General features: G+C 35.6%; 1 protein-coding gene across 3 annotated transcripts in view; it reads left to right on the top strand.

Annotated features, from left to right (window-relative positions):
• Positions 1-25,360, top strand: part of htr4 (5-hydroxytryptamine receptor 4) — a 136,495-nt gene that overhangs the window by 70,657 nt on the left and 40,478 nt on the right. For all 3 annotated transcript variants that reach the window (XM_028008021.1, XM_028008019.1, XM_028008022.1), the window contains 3 exons: positions 1,984-2,097; positions 10,157-10,357; positions 21,546-21,699. In XM_028008021.1, coding sequence (XP_027863822.1) covers positions 1,984-2,097; positions 10,157-10,357; positions 21,546-21,699 — 469 coding nt within the window. The remainder of the gene's footprint in view (positions 1-1,983; positions 2,098-10,156; positions 10,358-21,545; positions 21,700-25,360) is intronic.

Below are 25,360 nucleotides of genomic sequence, written 5' to 3'. Positions count from 1 at the left end.
ATCTTGTTAAGCCAGGCCAACGTTATACCCATAGTTACAAATGCTACACCTGCACATTTATTTGTATTTTTGGGGGGGGGATTATGAAAAAGAATATTATATCTGGCCTAAATGTTACCAACCAAGGTCAGGAGAAAAACAATAAAAAATTCCTGGCATAGTAACCAAGTAGGTAGACCTTTCTCTTTGACAAATGTTTATTTTATAGTGACCTTGCATGGTCTGAAACTACATTATGTAGCTGTTCAAAAACAAGTGTAATCTTGTCATTATTAAGCTTGTCATTATTAAGCTTGACTTTAACAGCAGATATTTGATTTACATTCGCGCAACCTCCTGAAGAAAAAAAACTTTCCTTTCATGGTAATGGTAAATGTCATGTACATGTATAGCGTTTTATTAAGTCTAGAAGATTCCATAGTGATTCACATATCCAGATACTCATCTGGTCACACATACATTCACATACTGATGTGGTGTCAAGCTACTGCATTGTGGACACAGCTCCCGTTTAGCAGTCTGACAGAAGTGATGTACCGGAGCCACCGGGCCGACTGACCACCACCAGCAGGAAGGACGGGTGAAAGGTTTTGCCCAAGGATACAACGAGACAGACAATTCAGGGGCTCAAACTGGCAACCCACCAGTCTCAGGACAAACCCCTAAGGCTTGTGCCAATGTTGCCCAATCACCCTTTACTCCTCAAATCTGACAAATCACCAGGGTACACCCAGCCTATGGAAGAACACACCAAAACACAGATCTTATAGCTTCAGTTTTCGATGGTGATGGAATTTTTCTGTAGCTTAGCCTTTAGCTGATTTTCTTGCTATGCTGAGGCAGAATGACTTAATCTTTCCTGAAACAATGATTCCAGACAAAAGACTGTCTTCACTGTGACATCCCCCTTAATTTCATTTTCTGATGTTTCTACTTTCCCCAGCAAAGACAGTAAATCTCTACAAGGTCACATCATGTTCAACTCCATCATTTATGTTTGAAAATTCTGCACTTTACAATAGATTAACATTTATTTTCTTTATTTTACAGAATCATTTTCAATTAAGAGAGTAACATGAATTTGCCCTTCATTATTGATACACTGCACAATAGCCTCATATTATTTAATAAAACAACAATTAAAGATTATTTTAAAATATAACATTCTGTTTATTACTGATAGAGTTGTTCTTAAATGTTTACATTAGAAGAATATGATCCATTTGAATAAAAAGGAAAGTCTCATTTATGACTGGCCACGGCAATAACAAAACTTGTATCAGAATGTATGATCTGCCACAAAGAGGGTGTTTTGAAAGCAAATGAAATCTAGTATTTAGCAAAAAAAATCTCATAAAAGTGCCGCAACCAATGTAAGTAGTTTCTAAATAAATTAAGGAATAAACAAAGGCTATCATACTGGGATAAGTGCTCCCAATGATGAATTCACAAACATTTACCTATGGCATTTAGAAACTTACTGTAGTTTTTTCCACAGACGTTTTGCACATTACGTTTTGTGTAAAATCTTTCTAAAAATGCTTTTACCAAATGTCACAGATGAGAGTTTTGATTGCCAAACCATCCTGAGCTGACTTTCCTGCAGGTGTCTCTGGTTTCGTCTTTTTCTCAGGTGCAGCTGCTATAGCTGCTAATACTGCCACATCTGTTTACATCTCAATTTATTACTAATCAAGCACAAATGTGAAACCTATTACTCTCCGTGGTATTAAACATTTTGAGTGCCTATGTAGGTGGAAGCAATCAGTAAGAGCAGAATAGCAGACTTTACTTGAATAAACATGTCTCTCACTACACATGATAGCAAATCACAAAAACACATAATTTTTTGTCTTCACATATTTTTCAGCATTTTTACTTGCCTAAGTGCAGCCAAAATAAACTAATTTCATTCTCAGTATTTTATAAATAGTTTGTCACTTTCAGCATGTAAAATAATGTGGCTTTTTCTGTGGTTTTCAGTGACAGCATGCCAAAGCGGCTGGCACTCATATGCTTCCTGTCTCTGGTCATGCTGATGAGCGTCTTGGGAAACCTGCTGGTCATGGTGGCCGTCTGCAAAGACAGACAACTCAGGTGGGTTTGCGCTTTATCACCTTTTCATGTAAAGATTATATAGATTTGATTGTTTATTTGATACAATCTTGTTTCTATATAGTAGATTTAAATAAAAAATACTCTAAGGAAGATCAGGAAGCTCCTTTCTCTTTCCAATCCATTACTTTCCATATTACATTTTGTAACAAAGTATCTCTTGTGTACAGTTAGTTTTTGATCCCACCTAAGACAAACATCTGGAATCTTACTAGCAAAACTTTTGCTTTTAATGTTTCAATTCAATAAGGAGATGAAAAAGATGAACAACATTTTTTTATATGAAACACTTTTGCGTTTCATATAAAGATTTTCTTTAAACATTGAGGACAAATCTCGACAGGGTTTACTTGAGGCAGAAAAATAAATTGACTTCTGTTATGGACAAAATGGATTACAGCAAACTTGGTTCTGTAGTCTTTTCATTCAGATAAGAAACTCAAGCAGTGCGCGTGAAGCTGTGGCGACTGTGATAGAGCTAGCAGGCAGACCTCCTCACATGGGAGCCGCTGTCAATGTGATCTCTGATTTTTTTTGTCCCTCACTCTCCTCCTGTCCTCTCTTCTGCTCTTTTGTGTCATTTCTTTTTGTCTCTCATTCTCTCTCTCGCTTCCCATCTTTGTTTTTTCTTATCTCGTGACACCTGATAGCTCAGGGTGACCTCTGTCTTGTCATGTTGACATGAAGGATTGTCTGTTTGCAGATGCACATTGAAAGATTGCAGTGAGGCCAGATGTTTGTTTATTTGAACAATGAAAATCAGTTGACTTTGAAATTCATTCATGCAGTGTGTATACAAAAGCGTTCATTTAAAACCATTAATTTAAAGTCACTGCTATGTTGTCTCACCTCCCTGTGGAGAAAATAATTATCCAGGGTCTTTGTTGCTCCCATCATCATTGCCCTACTGCCTGCTGGGAAATTTGCACAGGGACACACACTTACACATGTGATGCACATCTGCACAATAGGGGTATCCCTTGGGTGAAGAATCCTTACAAAAATAAAGCTGAACTTGGAGCATCTCATTAAGAACTGTTAAAACTGTTCTTCACTGGAAAATAGGATTTACTGTTTCCCACCAAACATGCAACAGAAAAGCAATTGATAGTTGAAGAAAGAAATCCCTTATTTACTCTTATCTTACTGTACTCTAATTTTAAAACATTTTATGTATTTTATTTGAGTAACAAACAGTAAATAAGAGTAACAGTAGATTGTGCATAGCTGTTAAGTGAAAGAAATGGATCCATCCTTTTAATAAATGATGATCTGAAAATTGTAGCATGCAGCTTTTTTATTCTGACATGTCCACTTGTGATTAATTTAATTTTGATGTACAAATACAGCTGTTCTACAAACTACAAAGGTCTAATTGGTGAGATTTATGAAGTCCAACATACATACCAGACAGGTCAGGAATAAAGTTATGGAGGAGTTTAAAACAGGATTATGTAATAAAACAACGTCCACATATTTAAACATCTCGTAGAGCACTGTTTAATCGACCATTTGAAAGTGGAAATGACTGTAGTACAACTGCAAACCTACAATGGCCATCAACCTACAGTGATAGACTAGTCAAGGAGAGCATAATTCATGCAGGCAGATAAAAGGCTATTTACAGAAAGCTATTGTGGGGAAATCTCTTATATGATAGGACATCTATCCACAAATCTGCCCTTTATAGAAGAGAGGCAAGAAGACAGCCATAGAAAGTTTAATTTGCAAATATGTTGAAAAAGCTCCCTTTGGTTAGATGAAACCAAAATGGCATTCATTCAAAAATGCTAAGTTTGACAGAAAACCTACACTCCACATTCCCTTGAAAGCACCATCCCCACATGGTTGTGGTAAGATCATGCTATGGGGTTGCTGGTTTTAAGCAGTTATAATAGTAGAGAAAAAGCTGTTAGAGGCAGAAAAGTTTAGACTGGGGTGGGTATGTAATGTGTACCTTCCACATCATATACAATAATGTGGAAGGTACAATAATCTGAAAACATACAGCCAGAGCTACAATGCAATGGCTGCAACAAAGCATATTCATTTGTTACAATGGCTCAATCAAAGTCCAAATCTAAATTCATATGTGTAACTTATGTTCATATATGTTACATATCCAATATGACTTTGTATGATCTTGTAGAGAGAATCCACCAAAAATCTGGAGCTGTAATTGCAGCAAAAATATTCTTTTGTTTGGGATGAAAGTTGTAAAAACTATGCACCATTTTCATTCCACTTCACAATCATTTGCTTCTTTCTGTTGGTTGGTTCATCACTTGAAGATTGTGGTTGTAATTTGAGAAAAAAAAAAGTCAAAGTTCAATTGGTTTGAATACTTTAGCTGGTACTTTACCTGTCAGTTGGACTGATGTGTGTCCAGCTTGCAAGAAAGAGAAGGTGCTGAAAAACCTGGAGGCATTTTCCTTATAAACCCCCCACAGCTTCTTCTGCAGGAGCTGATACCAGCAGAAGGTGGTTCAGAGGGTGTTGCACTGCTCATCAATAACCACCACACAAACACAAGCTCTTGTTTCTCTCAGAGTGACATGTTGAGGGTGTGGAGAAGATACCCACACACACCAAAACATGCTGCCACACAGTCTGTTTATACCGGACACTGAACAGATCTGGAAGCAGTGACACTGTTGTCATGTCAGGAACTTTTGGTTCTCGCAATAATTTGGACTTCAGTTAACAATTATTCTGTTTTTTTTTTTTCAGTGTTTTCACAAGAACTACTGTCATGAAGAAAATGTTTCATTCATATTATACATAAGTGTATGCTGATACTTTCATTAATTTTTCTGAACCACATAGATGACATGATTCATGTGGAAGCTCTGTCAATTCAACAAGGGAAACCTTGTCAAAGTTAAACAATTGCAGATATATTTTAGCATTCCAAATGCAGACACAAAGTGTCTATCTGCAATTGTTACAAGTTTTATAAGATTAGGATTTATTTTCTGTCTTTTTATGGATAATGTGGTCTTGCAGGCTTTATCAAGCAGAGACCCCCACTGAATTCAAAGTGTGAAACCACCAGAGAGAAGACAGGTACTCAGCTGGAAAATGGTGGGCTTCCATATTTAGGTGTGACTCATACCTCAACCTGAGTTGTATCTTGGAGTTATGTTCACAAGTAGGGGCGAAATCAATATCTGGATCAATGCAGCATCTGCAATCATTCACTAAAGGTGGCTAATATGGACTTAAGAGATTATTATATTATTTCATTGCATTTATTGTTGACAGAAGTGTTGGAAAAACAACAGGTTCTGTGAATGTTCCAGTTATATAACTTGTACATTTTGAAAAAGTGATTAGTCACTATCATTAAAGTTTCTTGAAAGTGCATGGTAAAATCCAAGAAAGTATCTAAGGTGCACGGGCAAAGTACGCATTAAGTTCCAGGAAATTTGCAGTAAAGTGTCAGGTAAATTCATGAAACTGTTGCGCAATTTTTTTCCCCAACTTCAATTTAATGTACCATGTGGATAAGTAAAAAGAGGAAATCCAGCAGATGACCAAGTTCATGTTTGTTTTACAAAACCATGGATGTGACTACATTATTAATAAAAATGTCTTGTTTTGTGTTTTGAAAGTTGTTAAAGAAATGCTCACCAAATGGGAGTACAGTTACTGTCTTTGGAAACATTTATTTTATTTTATTGTTTACTGATCTAACTTTGGAGAAAATGTTTTATAATTTATTTCATGAAAATATTTTACAGAAATTAAGATGTTTCATCACTGGGCATCAATTAAATGGGGCTCATGTTGCAGTTCTCATGTGGCGTCAAAGATAAAATGTTAAGTTGTTTTATAGTGAAGTATTCTAGGACCACTTTTCAATGTTATAGGAAAAAACAGGCAACAAAACAAACCTCCCAAACATGTAGACAGCTGAGTCGCATTATAAGTATAAAAAAACATTTTCAGATTACGTGTACTCAAATGCAGTGTTGCTTCTATAATCATAAAGATAATTTAGTAAAAATAGAAATTACTTATACATGATCTCTGGTGTGTTGATGTCTTTCCTCTTCTTTGTTCCACTCTGTTTTAATCTTGCACTATAGCATTACTCATCCAAAACCATGTGCACCCATAATAACTCCAAACTCACTCTAAGTCTTTTCTATTAAAGTTTATTTATTCTGGAAGCAGTACCACAACTTGTCATTCTAACTAAACACAACGCCTCCCCTCAGGACTTGTTAAATGTTACTAAACTGTTCTAAATTACTGCCAGCTTGACGGTGTGAGCGCGTAATGGATAAACATCTGCTAGTTCATCTACAGTTTGGGTGTGTGCATGTGCAGCATTTCTCTACATCCTTTTTCATTCTCTCTTGTGTCTCACATGTGTATCTGTCCATGCTCAGTAGCGCCACCAGCAGACTGCTGGTTGGTTTCATCACTAACTGCTTATTTTAAGGCACTGTTTTGGAAAGAGCTGAGCAGATGGGAAAGCCTTACGGCACTCAGCTCTTGCTACTGCTATTTATAAAATGAGAGCATCCACAGTAGAGACACTGAAGAGGACAGGGCATCTAAATGAACAACTTCTTTGCATCATTGGTTTTTCTGGTTGAGTGGCTAAAAACAAAAATTAGAGATCTGATGAAACAAACTCCTGCGACAGACTGGCGACCTGTCCAGGGTGTACCCCGCCTCCCGCCTGGAACGTAGCTGGAGATAGGCACCAGCAACCCTCCCGACCCCATTAGGGACGAGGGTGCACAGAAACTGGATGGATGGATGGATGAAACAAACTCATTAACTGAATTTGTGTTTTTTTGTTGTTGTTTTTTTACGGATGTGACAGATGTGATGTGTCAGTAATAAAATAATCAGACAAAATTGGCATCAATAATAGGTCTCTGACTTCTTGGCTGGCTTATAAGAATACCATATTTCCCTGTATCAGCAGTTCTGCTTTTTGTTGAGCACATATCTGGAACATCTCCAAATATCTGTTTTTCTAAAAGTAATGGAGAGTGTGCATCTATATTTTAGTGACACAGTCTCTAAAGTTAGCCTGGAATAGAAATATTTTAACTTTATTTTTAGTTATTTGCCTTACTTTGTCACTGGAGTGTAGTTTTTATTTAGACAATACTCATTGTTAAGTGTAGACTATACGGCAGCTCAAACAGGGAGGCTTTGGAAAGTGTGTTTATACCTCAAATGTTTGATGAAGACCTTAAAGCTGCAGTACAAAACTCGGAAAAAAAAAACTTTGTTTCTCTAGCACAGCTTCAGCAAACTGGCAATTTTCAGCAGCACATATACAAGCATGTTTGACAAAACTAAGACCTTCCTCTTAACTGCGATTGGTTGGTTCTGACTCTTCAGATGGCAGTAGGACCACTAGGAGGAGGCAAAGGAGCTCATATTTTTTTAATAGATTATGTCTCATATTATACTGTCAGGACATAGTTACACTTTTAACAAGTATATAAATAATATAATTTTATAAAATTTACTGACTGCACCTTTAGTAAACAGTATTAGCATGTACAAATAAGGAAAACATGTATCATTCATGAAATATAATCTAATTGGTTTAAAAAGTAAATATAGAGTGTTATAGGTTCAGACAGCTTTTGTTTCAGTAAAATCAAGTCTTTTGAGGAATGCCTGATGTGTAGATATTATATTACAAGTAGAAAGCACTAAGCTTGATAATAATCTTGCTAATACATGAGTTAATAATGTTTTGTAAAATGTTTAAACAGTATGATGTTTGCAATTCTGTCTAATGCAAAGGCCTTAAAACAAAACCAAATTACCAACTTCATTGCGTCAAGAAAACTTTAAAAGATTAGCTGTGACATCTCTGCCTCACTCAATGTTACTATTATACAACTCTTGCGGTGGACAAAGTCACTTTTTATTTTTTGTGCAAAGTTTCCTTTTCCTCTTTCAAGTAGAGTCTTACATCGAACAATGCTTCAACAAACAAAATCACAGTTTGTCACAAAGAAAAGGCTGAGTACTGTACTGTGTAGGTTGTACATCTGTAAGGTGTATTCAGTTTTAGTTTCTGACCTGTTTTTAACTTGTCTTTTTGCTCTCTGTTGGACAGGAACATGGATGCATGTAGTCTCCTTCTTATTGTCTTTACTTTTTCACACTAATCTAAAGACTATTGTCCCTGAATTTTCCTTGGGACAATAAAGGTTACCTCTAGCCTTTTCTTGTTAATAAAGGAACCCATATAAATGTGTTCTATCTTTTTCTTACTCTTTTTTAGGTCCTCCTAGGTTTGCCATACATTTTTATTTTTGGGACAAAAACTTTATTGTCCTAATAGTGATAACAGGTGTCAGTGTGTTGTAATATTTCACTCTTCTGGAAGGCTCCCCATGGGTACGAAGATGTACCCTGCAGTGATTTGCTCCCATTTCATTGCATCAAGCAGTCCAGCTCTTATGATGAATGACAAATTATCTTGATTGCATTTGGTATTTCAAGTTGATCCTAATTAATAGTAAAGTGGAGGACACTCTGGTGTGGAAGAGGTCATTTTTCTATGTTTAGGGAACTGTTAAGGTCTTTTGAGACTTTCTGTGCTATATTTGATCTTACTCAGCCCCTGTTAAATCCACAAATGTTTGTTTTGTAAGATATACAGTACAGACCAAAAGTTTGGACACACAGTTGTGTCCAAACATTTGGTCTGTACTGTATGTGGTCAAAATAAAATGTTTCAAGAGACACTTAGCAATGTCATACACAGTGAGTTGCAAGGTTTAAATGTATTTTTGTTTCGTAATGTTATAACCAAAACTCCTACACAAAGTTGAATTGAAAATTTTGAAGCTAATGTATCATTTTCCATTCACTTCACAAATCTGTGGTGAGCATTAATGTTCAGCTCCTGCGAGTCAATACTTATAGAGATAATTAAATAGATGATTAAATAATATTTCACATTTCAATTAAAGCTACCAATCTTTGGTTGTATGTCTTTGCACATTCCACACAATTTGTTTCGAAATGTCTGCACATCTGGAAACTGAAAAATGTTACCTTTTTAAATTTCACATTTTGTTTTATGTGAAATTTAGAGACTTTATTTTTATTTTATTTTTCTATTTAATCATCTGGCAAGAGCAACCTCTTGCAGACATAGAATGTGCCCTCAATATGGCATGTTCTGGCTTTCTTTCAGCAATGCCTGAGTTTTATTTAGGGATGTATGAGATAAGGGGGAAGACTCAAATTCAGAATTTTATTGAAAAATATTAAATATCACTCTGCTTACTTCACAGTTTCATACCACTTTGTGTGAAAGTCCTTTAAAAATAGATTAGCTTATGCATATGTCAACATATGCATAAGTTTACAGGTTAAAAATACTTTTGAAATGCAAAGTAGATGTAAAATTATTCTCAGCAGTGTTAACTTGCTTCTGGACAGTAATGTGAATAACATCTTTTTCCATTTATTTAACAGGGTAAGTACTATGTTTAGGCTTTCTTTTTAGCTTTTTTTATTGAATAAACAATTATTCTATTTTTTTTTTAAACTGAAGTATGTCATTTTGATTTTTCCTGAAAAATACAAATTTAAAAAACAATCAGCTTAATGAAAAATAAAACAGCCATTTCTCTTTTGTGTATTTATTTTTGGGGGGAGATTTTTGTCACCATTAAGGCTTCGTTTGAACTGTTTCTCTGTTTTTCCATAATTACATTTAATTTGTTTGTTTAGTTGCTCCCAAAGCACCATAAATAGGGAACACTTAAAATTCTTTGTTCATTCCAGAACAATAAGGCTGGTTAACAATAAGTTACTAGTTGTGGCCCCTCAATTTACGCAGTATTTGACAATGGGTTTTGCACTTAATTTTGTTCTGGTTCGCTAAGATTAAACAACAGAACAGTATGAATTTAAACTTGGAAGTTTTAATAATTTATTTTGACTGACCATTTGATACATAATTTTGTCATGTTGGCCTTTGAAATAGTCTATTCTTAATGATTATTCATATTTTATCCCTTTTTTTCTACTCCGACAGGAAAATCAAGACCAACTATTTCATTGTGTCTCTGGCATTTGCTGATTTGCTTGTGTCAGTGCTTGTGATGCCGTTTGGTGCCATCGAGCTGGTCCACCAGCACTGGATCTACGGTGAGACGTTCTGTCTGGTTCGGACGTCGTTGGACGTTCTTCTGACAACCGCGTCTATACTCCACCTGTGTTGCATCGCTCTGGATAGGTGAGGATGTTGTGTGCACTTCTAACCTCAAACTCTGGCAGATTTCTTATTTCTAGTCAAAATAATTGCAATACAGCGTCTTCCTTACAGACGCTGTATTGCATCTGCAAGGGAGATGCAGAATTATAGCTCAGAAAAATAAAACAGAGCACATTTGTTACAATACTTTCTACTGAAGTCTAACTCCCTGTTTAAGCATATCAGCCTGAAGAAAGGTGGCCTTCATAAAAAACCATTTCTTTTTGAAAAGCTTTTTAATTCTCTGTTTGCTGAGAAAACGGAGAAGCCATAAAACCATCCAGCACACTACAAGAGGAATTGTTTTTGTTGTTTTCCTCAAAAACACACTGGGCAAACTTACATGCACCTTTCGGTGTTCTAACAAGGGTTTTGCCTGCAGATAAAATAAGATGCCTATAACAACTTTTCTTGGGCTCATACTTTAGTGTTTAACTACAGAATAAAAGTGAGTAAAAGCACAATCTAACTGATATCGGATTTATTCAATCACTTTCTTTTTGGCAGCTGTGTGATTACCTCTGGTTAATCTTCTGTCTATCATCAGAAGATTTAGCCTTTATACTCCTTCTTACTGCTTCTAGATAGCCAGCTAAATTTATTATAACGCACATTGCAGTTCTATAGCATACAGAGAGTGTGTAAGTTACTAGGTACTAAAGGCATTGTGCCAAAATTTTAAAGGCTAGAGGTAAGAAGGAAAAGTAGATTTAGGACTGAATAGACTTAATTGCCATCCATACTCCTCAGAGACAAATGTTCATAATAAATATTCCCCAGTATAGTGTTATTTTACAGGCAGAATTTTATTTCTGTGGCTTCTGTGTGTACTGTGGTTGCAGTTGTTTGGTTTATAAAAAAAGCATTTTGTTTATTGTGATTATCAACCCTTTGGTGAAACATCAGCTCCATTTCTTATTATTGTAGCTATATTGATTTTTCAGACTATTATTTAAGTATAAGTTAACCATGACAACTGTATATCACAGCATATTACAACTGTATATTTTTTGTAACAGTATATTTAAGTTACAATGTCTAATTCTTGTCAAAAACATAATACATGTTATGTTATGAAGTGACCATTTGTGCTAAGGGCACAAACACATTTGGGAAGTACTGAATAAAAGAGATTAAAAATATATGAAAAAAACTGAAGGAAGATTTAGCTGAACTGACTTTCAAACAAAGTCTGATTCCTAAGAAACTGAAGTAGAATGGGAATGGTATGTGGGTGGTTCATATCAGCTAATAAGAACCAAGGACAATTTTCAGCTAAGACAAGCTACGGAAGAGGAAATGATCTTTTCATAAAATTGCCTTGCTGGAGGAGCCTTGTCATTTTTTATCCAAGCAGCTGCCTTCACATACTGGCACAGCAGTGCTTCCATTTCTAGTTTATAGCAAAAACAATCACCACAATTTCCTTGTAAATCATGTCACATCTTCCAGTGAATCCAATTTCCGTTCTTACTGTAATTGGCTGCCTGTTTGGGTGTTTTTGTTGAAGCTTTTATCTTTGTGCTATTAAGGAACAAGATGTATTGTCTTTGCACATCATCCAGTATTTCACACTTGAATTAATTTTCTATTTTACTTGCCCTTCTTTAACTTTGACTTGCACATGCTTTTCATCTGAATATTGCATGGTAAACACTCAAAGTAAGATCTCAGACATGTCAAAACAGTTTTAAAAATCATCAGTTATTTTAATTTAAAAACAAAATATAAAAACTGTTTTTGGTTTAACATGTGCACTGAAAGCTGATCCATAATTTTGTTATACTGTCCCTTGAAATAACAGTTCTATTCTGTGTAGTGACAGATCAGGCTTTTCTTTATCCAGGCTTCTGTAGGAAGCGTCGAAGTTCCTTCAGGACTGACTAAATATTAGCAGCTTTGCTTGTTCTCAATGTCTCAAGTCAAATGAATGAAAATTAATAAAAACATTTGGGAAGCTTATATTACTCTATGCACACAAGAACTCATCACAAATCATTTGGTTTAATATTGAAATATTGCTTTTGACCATCGTATTTTAAACTGATCTATGTAGTTTAATAAAAAAATATATATATAATTATTTTGATTTAAAAAAATATATATATTAACCTAGAAGACAACCCATTACAGTTTCTGTACTACTGACTCGGTGATTAGTTTTAGAATATGCAGCTTTAACAAACTACAACTGCAATGTTATTCTGGCTTATTATTTCTGAGTCTTTATCAACTTTTTTTTGTAAATATGAAAGACTTACAGAAATGGAGCATGAAAGAATATTCTTATGTAAAACTGCAGGATTTGACCATGAGCTAATGAAAATGTCCTTTAAGCCTTTGAAGCAAAACCTAAGTTTGACTCTAAGTTGATATGTAAAGCTAAGTAGAGGTCTAATATTAACGAATAACTAAAGTTGGCACTGGCAACTGGAACAAGTTTCATCAGATTTAACACTGGTTTTGCTTAATGTCCCTTAATCAGAGTCTTTTGGAACCAATACTTCCTCCTTGTGCAAAAATTGATCTGAGTTTGATAATGTATTACTGATGCTTTAAAGTCTAATAACACTTTGTCTTATTAGATAAACAATTTGTTTTGACATTAATTTTATTACATCAGATAAACACATCTGAAACATGTCGTTAAGGTTCAGAAATAGTGCTACAAAAATCAAAAATATATTAAGTTTTCATAAAGAGGCTGCAAAACGTTAGCTCTGAAAACTGAAGAATAAGGGGTTCTTTCTAGATAACAACCTACTGATTAAGTTTTTAGTTTTTCTTTCAAACCTCAGTTAAGTGGTGCTTAATTATATGATAATCACTTTGCATAGCAGTATACAATCCAACGCAGAATGATTGCATCATTCTTTACCACGTTGAAACACTGGTTAGAAGCATAAATTTCAAGCATTTTTTTAGCTTCAGAGACCATCTTGTGGAGAAAATAATTATCTGATCATTGATTTGGGCAGTATTCCCAGAGGTGTTTTATTTAGTTTAACTAAGAACTGATATCCTTTAAGGATCTTGTGAACTTTGATGTTTATTTTTGGTGAAGTAGGTCAGACAAACATCTTGAGGCAGAAATTGTTGTTTCAACCGCAAGCTAGTGATTTTTTTCTGTTTAAAAGAAAAAACAAGGACAATTTTAATATTATTATTATTACTTTAGTTGAAGCTCATAAACCTCTTGCCTCAACTTTTTGCTCCCTTTATACTATTCGGTGCGGAACATTAGATAGGTTGGCTGGCAAATGGATGTTTAATAAAGTCGTTCAGGACACAGACTGTTTAGGGCTCATGACAAGGCCGTGGCTTGGAGCAAGGTCTTATAGATGATAATAAAAGCGCAAAGGCATTTTCTGTGACATGCAGCTCTACCCTGAAGGCACAGATAATAGTAAAACATATCAGTGGAAACCACTGAGTTGCTCTGTGGAAAAATACTGGGGTTAAGTGCTTTAGGTGAGAACCTTCTGATCACATATAATATGAAGTATATTCTGAATTTCAAAACTGATGTGAGGTTTTAGATCGAAGTTGTCCAAGAGGCAGAGAGGCTTGGCATTATTATTTCAGGAAGAGCAGCTTGCTCAGTGAAAATAAACAAACAAAAAAAAGCATCTTGTTTATCTAGCTCCTAAAAGAAGTGATGTAATTACCAGTGAAAAGCAAAATTAAATATGCTTTACTAATAAAGCCAAAAATCTAAACAAACAAAAAATATACATATATTATATACTGTATGTACTGTATGTATATACAAAATAAATTGTTTCACATTTAATCACAGATACTTTCCAATTTATACTAGTTATTACACAGTGCATCAGTTCAGTTCATTATTAAACTTAATTTAAAGAGCTTTCTATCTAAGGAAGCCCAGCATATTGCCTTGACTTGCAGCATTCCCTCTTCCTGGACGACCATGTAGGTCAAAAGGCAATCAATTAAGTTGAGTAGTTGACTTTTACAGAAATATATAGAGAAATCCCTCATAGCGGGCATATATATAGCGATAGTGGAGAGGAAAAAGTTCAGTTTTTAATGTATGATTCAATTTTTCTTATTTTCTTGTGCTAACATATTCACCTGGATGGAAGAGGCTCTGGCTTTAATATCAAGGATGAGCACTTTATAAATTATATGGTTAGGTCAATGTGCAATGTGGCTTTAAACAAACAAAAAAAAAAGAGAAAAAGTGGAATCTGTTCACCGCAGAGAAAACCTGTGATTGATTTATGACAGGTAGAGAAGTGGCTCAAAGATCAGGCCTCTAGACAAATTTTCACACTCTGCTTTGTGGACTGCCAGATGCCACAGGTTTATCAGAGCAGCCAAGAAAAAAAACAAAAAAAAAACACTGTTATCCAGAGGCCTGACCTCTGCTCCTGTGGTAAATCAGGCTCAAGAAGCACATTTTGGACACAAACCACAATTTAATTCATCTGTATGCGTATCCATTAAATTACAGAAGGATGGAGCATGTGTTTATAACAGACTTTAAGACAGCCTGTTTGCCATCTGGACAGTGTTTATATTTGTCTCAAAATGTTTTTTTGCAGTAGCCTTTAAAAAGCAACTATTGCAATAGCCTTATTTATGTTCAAAAGCTGTTTAGCTGTTTAATAAAATGAACTGCTCTTATCTCAGCTTTGTCAAGGCAAATCTCTGTTTCAAGCATCATAATTGATAGATGTTGATGTATTTATTTTTATATCAGCAGCTGCTTTATGATATTCCAACCTAAAATAATCTAGATATTTTAGAGCTTCATGTATCAACTGAGTGAAATGCAGGTGACAACACCATTTTCAACATTTTTATGTTTTACAGATTGATGGGGAAGAAGGATGTTGTCATCTGTAGCTTACAGCTTCCTAAACAAAACAGTCAATGAAGAAAGAAAACATTTATCCTCTGCTTATAATAAATCTTTAAAAGGAAGCATATGGTGAATGCATCACTGAATCACAGCAGAAGAAGGCGAGAGACTTTTAAATGTATCACGTAAAAATGCACATCTTTTACATTCATAAAACTGTGTAATATGAAATATGGAACAGAAGCTCAATGAAAGGTGAACAACACATGATCAAATTAAATACAAACTTTAGATATATTGCCATCAAACAAGTCAGTTTAGTGTCAAATCAAGTTTTGAAAAATTAACTGAAGCACCAAAAGATAAACAAAATGAGTGCCATGAAAGCAAAGTTATTGTTCAGTTCGTCAAAGAAAAGTGAAGTAACAATATCAACACTCACATGCTTCTGTTTTATTCTTCATCACTTGGCTGACAAACAACAAAGGTTTTCTTTGTAAGCGTGACAAAGAAAACAAAAAAGTCACACTGAAAGACTGAGAAGAAAGAAGAGAAGGGAACTGAACATGAAATAAAACTGAGCAGCTGCAAATAAAGCTTCTTATTCATAATTTAAGCTGACGATCCTGAAAAGGCCTCTGAATAGAGACTGAAAATAACAACTGCTGCAAGCAGGATGCAGCAACATAAAGGCATTCAGTAGTAAAGTGGCTAACTCAAAGATGCTCACAATATAAAGCACAAGGAAATCAGGAAATGAACATTAAAAATAAGAGTCTTTTAACAGAATTGAAATACAACTGCATACTCATTAGAGTATCTTTTTTTGTTCTGTAGCAAAGTAAAATCCTCATTTGTGCTGTCTAACCAGCTTTTTGTCTTTATAAACATTGAAGATGAATGCTGTTTCAGCATTTTATGGTGTAGAGCAGAATTAAATGAAGTAGAAGCAATTCTGGTGGATAAAAGATAAATACTTTTTCTAGTACCTAACATTTTATACTTTCATACAGGCATATTTCCGAAAGGCATTATATTGGTAAATATTCAAACAGCCTTGCCATGCCATGCCCTAATGTTAAAGAGTAAGATATTTTAAATCTAGCACCTTATGGACTACACTGGAAATTTCCAATAGCCCACATCTACCTAAACATCAAAGTATTCATCCTAATCTACTCTTTCCATTAACTAATGTTTGTTAGGACTTATCACACTGCTCTGAAATCAGGTACGTTTCACATTTTAACATGTGGTGATGGTGGATATCTTACGCTCAGTTGTGACAAACATTATTACATGCTCATATAGTCACTAACATCAGTTCTGCATCAAAGTTGACACATTTTTGATGAAGTTTGTCATGACTCACAAGTGTATGAAAACAAGGTTTTCACATGTAGCAGTGAACTTTTTGGATCTAAAATTTAAACACTAAAGTACTGTAACTTCATTTGACATTCTCTAAAACACTACTCACAAATGTTCATTAATCGTTACAATGTACATCAGTAATGCAAAAAATTAAAGCAATACAGTTTTGCTTACTTCCAGATAAGAATAATTACTATGTTGTGCATAGCGTTCTGTATTCGAATCTGTAGACAGTTGTCCTTTGCAGATGTCACATGTGCTGCAGCTGCATGCGAATGTAGAGCACAGCAGTACACTTTGGGTTTGGCTGGTCTCAGAAACCAGCTTTCAAGTAAATAATGTCAGAATAAAAATGTCAGAAATAAACAGAGCGACGTGTTTTGCGGATCAAAGGGAAGAAGGGGCCATTTAAAGTGCCTGTGGTCATGACATGCTGCCATTCAACTGTGCTTTGCCTGCTTCTAATCTTACTCAAGCTAATGTGTTGAAGAATAAGAATGTGCTCCTCTGTCCACATCTAATTCCTTTCTGTGAGCACTTAAGCTGCGGGGGTTTGCTTGGATACAGCGTGCTGGAAGTCGTGTGTGTCTGTGGTTCTGGGCACTTGTATTGACAAAATTTAAGGATTCACATTAGCAGACATGAAGGGGAGTTCTGTCATTCAGACCTGCACATCCACCATTAAAGAATCAATCTGCAACCTTTCAACACAACTACTTTGGGAATTTAAAGAGAAAAAGGGCCTCTTGACCTTTTTTTTCTTAATGCCACAGCACATGGAGACCACACACAGTACACACAAGCTCTCCAAATTACTGATGGCTGTGAAATGCCACGCACTGCAAGTAGGTAATGAGTTAGGATCACAGAGGAGCAGGCAGGGAAGCATCCACAGTGACTGACGATGGCATAAACTGGATTAGCTCTAATGCTCCTGCAGCAGAGCATAGTGTTCACTCAGCCGCCTGAGAAAAGGCAAAGGTTAAAAAATGTATCAGCTCAGCCACTGTGGAAAAGGAATTTATGAGCTAGATATCAAAACTTTCTTTTAAAATGTTCCCAAGCTTAATCAGATATTCATGTGGATATTTTAAAAAATGAAATAATTTTAATAGCAGCAACACAACCAACATAAATAAAAAAAATAACACATATTTTTGCTTATCCTTTATTTTCTAGAAGGTAACAACATTATAATAAATTTATCACCTGTTGACATGATCAATACAAGATTTTTACTTCTTTATCTTGGACTTATTCCCTTCATTAAAACAATACAACAAGAGATGGTTATTTCTTGTAGAAGCATGATTTCAGACTGAATCAATTATAATTTGCTACAATACTGGTATATCATTTGTGTCTTACATAATTCAAGGAAGTGAAGTGGTAATCTTCCCAGTAAGGAATTTTGCTTCATTCTTTAAGATTTGGGGTTGACTAAAACTTGATAAAAAATTTGAAAACCAATATAAAACTTTTGGCGCAGAAAAAAAAAAATCTTAAAATTAAGAACAACATTGATGGGATTTTTTTGCTATGTGTAATACAATTGACAACATAATCCACATTTGGCAGAGGAACTAGACTAGATTGTTCTCTCATGCAAATGTCCTTCATATGGGGCTTACAGACATCACAGTGGGCTGATGTTTTAACTGGGCATGGATGGTGATTGTGGAGGCTTTGGATTTCAGCATACAATATACATACGCCCATTGTTTATGCAAGATTGAGATCCAACAAAACCAGGAGAGGTACTCAGACACACCTTTCCTCAGATGCTCACTCAATCTCATTTTAGAAAATCCCAAGACTTTCCCTGACTGGAAGGGACATACCATCCTGCTGATCTGAACAGACTCTCTCGTGTTCATTGTGAAGCCTTGTGAGCCTGCCCAAGAACACCACAAACAGGAATGCAACCCACATGGCAAACCACCAACTCTTTGTACTAAGAATCAGGTTATGGTTCTTTCTTTCGGTCATACAAGGATCTTTCTAAGCATTCACTATTCCACAACAAGGAAAAATGCCACGCTAGTTATTCAAAATATTAGAAATGAGCCTCAGGGTCAATATTTCAGAGTTGGCACAATATCTAAATGTTCTCCATTGTCCTAAGACACGTAGGTTTTAGTTTTAAAATATTACATCCATTGTATACTGTCAATGGCTTCAAAAAACCTGCTTGCCTTTTAAAATGTGAAAGAATTTTTGTAGGTGATGCCGTCTGTAGTGAGTATACCTTAAACCATAGCTTAGTACAAGAAAAATTGATTTAAACTAAAATAACCCTCGTAGCAGCTGTATTCCACCTTCACATATTTTCACCCATGTTGCACGTCATACATTCCTCTATAATTATTTTTGCTGCAAAAATACACAATACATGCCCTGATGTGGATGAATCAGTGCACGTTTACATACTGTGCCCCACATGTGATGCAGTTTTACATTATTTTTGGCATAGCTGGAATATTCAAAGGCCCACACAAATAACCTGTTTGCAAATATACGCCTACACATCGAAACATCAGGTCAGAAAGTTTAGCCGGTTGACTTTGTCAGTTTCCTGCAATCTGAGGGCAGTTAAGCTCCAGCTTGTTTGCACAAACAAACACTTCCACATGCAGAGATGAAGCGGATTTGTTACAGTATGCATTCATCTCGTAAACCCTCTTCTGTTTATTCACTTTTTTTTTTATCTTAATGAATTTTAGTCTCACTGGTTTTATTTGGTGTATTTCTGTTTCCTCCTTCTTTCTTTCACACAACTATTTAATATGTTTGCATTTTTATTCATCCTTTTCAAATAAAGTGTAGCTATTTGGATACCATTGACTGATAGCATGCTGTCTGGGCTTGAATTATACTCTGAACCTCTGAACTTTTCTGCGTGTCGTTTGCATGTTTTCCCATTCTGAGGGTTTTCTGTGGGCACTCTGGCTTCCTCCAACAAACTAAAGATGTGAATGTAATTAACTGCCCTTTAGGTGTGACTATGTACAGCCATGGTTGTCTGTCCTGTGTCTTTCTGTAATAAACACAGGACAGACTTGTGTTTATACCTGTACAGGGTATAAACAGTGACTGCTGAAGATAGGCAGTAGTAGTAGGAGGATTGAACAAGTATAGAAAATGGATAGATAGTAGAAGTTATATTGTACACAAAATGCTTAAAGCATAGATTTTATCAGTCAAATGATGAAACAACATAAAAACTAGATGATGAAACATTAACTACATTGTAGCAATAAAGCCGATGTAGATTTATAGCTCATGGGAATGCATGCTTGGAGAATTTGAGCATTAAATATGAGATGGCAGTTTCAGGGCTTTTGCTTTTATTTTAAATATGAAAAAATAGCTAGCAATAACTGCAAATAAACATGTTGCCACATTATTGGCAACAAGTTGCCAAACTTGTTGCTTAGTTATGAACCCAGGTCAATAAAGTTTCATTATCTGATGGATAAGAAAGACACTAAAAATTGTTAACAGTTTTTGAGTTTAAATATCTAAGCATAGAGAAAATAAGACAGATACGATGAAAAAAAGAATATGAAGAATTAAGTTAATTTATTCTCACTGAAATCCGTAAAACTTTACACTGCCGCAAGATAAAGTTTACATCACAACAAATGGATAAGTAGCAGTGAGTAAAAAAAGTAAAAATCTAATCACAAACAAATCATATCAACATGTTTAGCTGGTCATAAATAATAGACATAAATTGTACACATGTCTGCACATGGTTGAAATTTGTAACAGTAGATTTCAAACTGTGGAAGCAGAATTCCTTTACAAACTCCATGCATCATAGTAATTCAATGTCATTTTCTCTCCTCCATTAGCAGGTTTGCTAATAGTTCTGATCTTGTTCTTGTTTTCAGCACAGCAAGTAGCTACATCATTGTAGCTGACAGAATTCCACGTAAAAAAATAGCCATTATCTCTTTTATGCTGTACTTCATTGTGGATGAACAGAACATAGTGACATTGGCTCCTTTTTCAGTGGAGAATCATGTAGAAAGTTCAGTGCATGTCATATTCAGAATAAAATAATTTAATATTGGTAACATTAAAACAGAAGTAAAATATTTTCTTAGTCAGAAGGTCTTTCCATCCACATATTTTAAATAATTAAAGCATCTCCTCTCTCCTAGAGGAGCTTTTACTCACAATATGCAACAGAAACAGCATACCTAGTTTCTCTTGAATTCAAAATATTTTAACACTGAGATTTTCATCTTGTTTATCCGATTTTATGAATATATTTGAATGTAAGTGCTGTAAACTCTCAAATATTTTGTTTGCACACTAACACAATGATTATGTTTAATTTTATGTTTATAGAAAATGTTAGATTTTTTTTATCCTGTAAAAAAATTACTACACCACAGTAATTTAATTTTGACTAAATAAAATAGTGCTGCCCTAACCAAGTGGTTGATTTCTATTTGTTTGATCTGCAGGTTACATCCATTAAAAACAGCTCAAATAAGCAAAATAATTGAGAAGGTATATTAACTAAAAATAAGGCATAAATAGTCAGTAGGATTACAAAGACATGACAGTTGTTGAATAAAATGTGTGGAATATGTTTGTTTGTTTTTTTCAGTTTTAACTTTTCTGTGTAGAGATCTAATACAACATGGGTTAGAATGTTTTTGCAAATTCACTGGGAACATAGTTTTGCTTATCATGCCAAGAGAGCTAATTTAAAATATAGAACGATAAACAAAATCAGAGCAGCACACTGCATCTTTTGGTATTTTCCATGGACAAAATACTTGTGATTAAAAAGCTGGGCTTCTGTCATTGGGATAAAACCTAATTTTGATACTTGTTAGTTTATTGGCAGCTTGATTTCTTTTGGCTGCTTCTGATGAACTGAAAAATCTGCTAAATCTTTTGATTTGAGCTGATCCAATTTTCCTCCCTGCAATGATCTCTCTGCAGGTACTACGCTATCTGCTGCCAGCCGCTGGTCTACCGGAACAAAATGACGCCCATGCGAGTGACTTTAATGATCGGTGGCTGCTGGGTCATTCCCACTTTCATCTCTTTCCTGCCCATCATGCAGGGCTGGAACAGCATCGGTATCGACCACCTGGTGAGTTGCAGGAGTTTGAGTTAGAGCTGGAAAAAGATTTATTTTAGACTTTAGGTTACTTAGTTATGTACTTTATATATTGTCAAATATGTTGAGCATCTCAGTGGGCAACAAAGCAATTGCAGGGAAACAAAGCTATAAAAAATAATCGTAAATACAAGTCTTTCAGAACATTGTTTGCATAAGAAGTTAGTGTCCACATGCAACAATGAGATAAATTGTTGTCTCATGGATCTTTGTTTACTAGACTGAAGAAATGTCTCATATGTTGCCATGAAACCAACATAAACATGCCAACAAATGAAACACTGACAACACAGGCTGTCAGTTTTTGTTTCTTCAACTAAAATGTAAATTATGTTTTCTGAATGAAGTGTTTTGTTTTAGCAATAAATTTTTCTCAATTATTTAAATAGAAGAGTTTGAACCAAAACATTTTTTACTCTAGAATCAAAATATTTTCTTGGAAGGAGGGTAGTATTTAAAAGCTGATTTTGTATTATTATAATTAGTAGTATACAATTGAAGCTGATCTTTTAGCATTTAAAGTGATTTGTTGAAATGTACATCTGGTTTTATGTAGAGTACAGTAAACATAGTTAAATATTCAAAGAAGTTTAAAAAGTTTCTATCTAACTCACTAAATGGAGTTACTTGCACCATTCAATTCTGGACAAGCACGCAATGAGTAGGAAATCATTTGCATTTAGTTGCTAACTTTACAGTAATCCTTTATACTGAGCATGTATGTAGCGACAGTGGAGTGGAAAAATTCCCCAAGAACGAAACATTCATGAAAGCCAAAAAGTCAACAGAAGAAAACGGAGAACGATCAGCACATCAGCTTTATGTTCCACAATGTTGGATAATGAAATTAAAGAAATAACCTAAAATTAAAAAAATGATCAAAAAGCACAAATGAAAAACAAAGCCCAAGCACCCAAGAATTGATCCGTTAGACAGACAGACAATACTTTTTGTCAGGTAACACTGGCTACACAATAAAATAATTTTCAGACTTTATTTGCTTATAAGTATGATTGAAATACTTGTTATCTGACAAATTAATTCAGGTTCTGTGTGTTAAAAATGCTACACACTGTTGCCAAGACAGAAGTAAATCTCTTTAGCTCCTCTGTCTTATTGCCAGCAGAAATCACATCTTGAGTTACTCGTCAAGCAGGAGACTGGACCTCTCAGTTTGGCCAAAGTTTAGCTAAAGAACATTTACACACACATATTCCATTCCCTTTTTTCAAATACACACAAACATGAGTTTAGTGCAGCTGCAATCCAAAGTTAGCCCCATGCAGTGGCAGCAGATCTCTGCGGGTCTAATTAAAGCTGTTTGAATATTCTGTGAAGCCAGTCACTTTTGGCACCAACTAGAGCTCTGAAACTCAGCAAAACAAACCAGAACTAAGGTGACAAGAGGCAGACTTTGCAACATTTCGGTAGTTGTTTGTGCTGTCCTATGTTATTGTTGTGGTTTTCAGGAATTCCTTGTATCTACTGACCAGAGAAGCAGGGGTTTCACCCTCAATCCCAAGACAAGTCAACACGTTTTGAGTCTGGTTTTGGGCTCTGTAATGATGTACCATGAGGCAACAGTAATTTAGCAGCTGCCAGATATTTTATTGAACTTGTTATGTTGCAATTAAGCATTGAAGATATGAGAATTCTTAGACAATTTAGATTTCTCTTCAAGAATTTCTATATAAAACCATTTAAGAAGGATTAGATAAGGTTGATTTTTTTTTCTTTTTTGCTGTTTCCAGTGGGGTGGTTGGGGGTCAACCAAATTGAAAATCTGCCAGTTCCAATTCCATAATCCAATTACTAATTTAGAAGTTAGTCCATCCTTGACACCACTCAAGTGGTGCCATTTTATATGTCACCACTTTTTGTCGCTGGCTTTATCGCATGATTTCACATTTCCCACGCATGCTTCTTGAAACACTTGTTGGATTTGCAGCCGAGCGGATATGCATGTAGTGTACATCCAGGTTGAAACTGTAAAGTTGGAAGTGCTATATGCTACCTGCTAATGGGACGTGGATGGCTGTGACCAATGAACAAGTTATTGTGTTTATCCTGTTTAACTAGAATGGCTTGAGTTAGTCCACTTTGACATATACCTATTTCGGCTTAGATAGTCCAACTGGCCTGAAGGATGTTATCTAGCAGGTGCTTTTGTTCAGTAAATAGGGCCATTACCTTATCAGTACCCTGGTAATGGCCTCAACGCATCTCACAGTTGCACAATTGTTCCTTAGACTTCGACTTCGACTGACTTTGTTGTCATTTTCAATGCACAGGGTGTATACAGAACGAAATTTCGTTGCATACGGCTCAGGATAATGTTTGAGGTTCCAATGTTGTGAGTAAAATAAAATACAGTATAAAATATGAATATAAATCTAAATATAAAATATAAAGTGCAGGACTGACAGTAAAATAGAAGTTATTTAGCTCTGTACATGTGCAAGGTATAAAGTGGAGACCAGTTTTTGAGTGCAGTCCAGTTAAGAGTTCAGCAGTCTGATGGCAAGTAGGAAAAAGCTGTTTCGGAACCAGGTGGGCCTGCACCGGATGCTGCAGAACCTCTTTCCAGAGGGCAGCAGGGAGAACAGTCCATGGTGGGGGTGTGAGGGGTCACTGACGATGTTTCGGCCTCAGGACACGCATCCTGCATCGATGGTTGACCTGACACTTCGCCCTTTTGCCTGAGCTGGGTGTGGAAGGTTGTTGCCGAAGCAGTTTCTCCTTGTGTGCCTTCTTCTCACTCACATGAGAGTTACCGAACTCTTTTGCAAGCTCAACCAGGAAGTCCACCCGTCTCTCCTGCACCCCAATGCATGCCTGATAAAGCACGTGTGCATTCAGTGCTGCCATGTCAATCATGTTTGCCAGGTTTGCTGACCAGCTGTCACATAGTGATGGAACCTTGGTCACCCCCTGCAAGATTATGACTGAAATAAATGCCATTAGTTCTTGTGAACTAAATAGGTGAAGCAGTCACCTATTTATCCTCCACAGCACAAAAGGCTGCATGCAAATTTGCATGTGCTAAGTCTCCCAGATTTCTTTTGCTTACACTTTTTGCATGATTTTTTTGAGGTGGATCAACACAATTAATTCGGTTAGTTTATTTCTAAACTGTCATGTTATACCCTCTTAGCTTTATTTCAAAGAGAAACATTACTAATTTCTTTTAGAAAAACCTTTGCATATTTTTTGAAACAGATTGTATGTTTTGCAAACTCTATGTACATTTGGCAAAATGACCTGGATAATGCAGCACAACATCATGGATCAGCTGCAAAAGGTCACATCTCTCCAAAAACACTTCATGTATGCTTCAAAACTAAACTGAAGAGCACTACCTACAGGAGATCTGATCTCCTGCAGGTATCATAGATACCCACCCCCAACATGGACTATTCACACTCCCACCTTCTGGCCCGACGGTCAACGGCCACATTTACAATTGAAGAAGGGATGCTAATTTGAGCCATCAGAGTCGTCAGGGTGGACTCCGGCCTTTTGGCCCTGTTGAGCCGATATGGGAAGGACTCGAAAACTGAGCCATCCTAGTGTTAAAATCCAACTGTCTTACTGCTGTGTCCCTTTACGCAAGAGATTCAACAGTGTTAACAGA

This window comes from Xiphophorus couchianus, chromosome 23, assembly GCF_001444195.1.
Source record: "Xiphophorus couchianus chromosome 23, X_couchianus-1.0, whole genome shotgun sequence".
Taxonomy (NCBI): Eukaryota; Metazoa; Chordata; class Actinopteri; order Cyprinodontiformes; family Poeciliidae; genus Xiphophorus; species Xiphophorus couchianus.
This window is presented reverse-complemented; position numbering and strand designations above follow the sequence as displayed.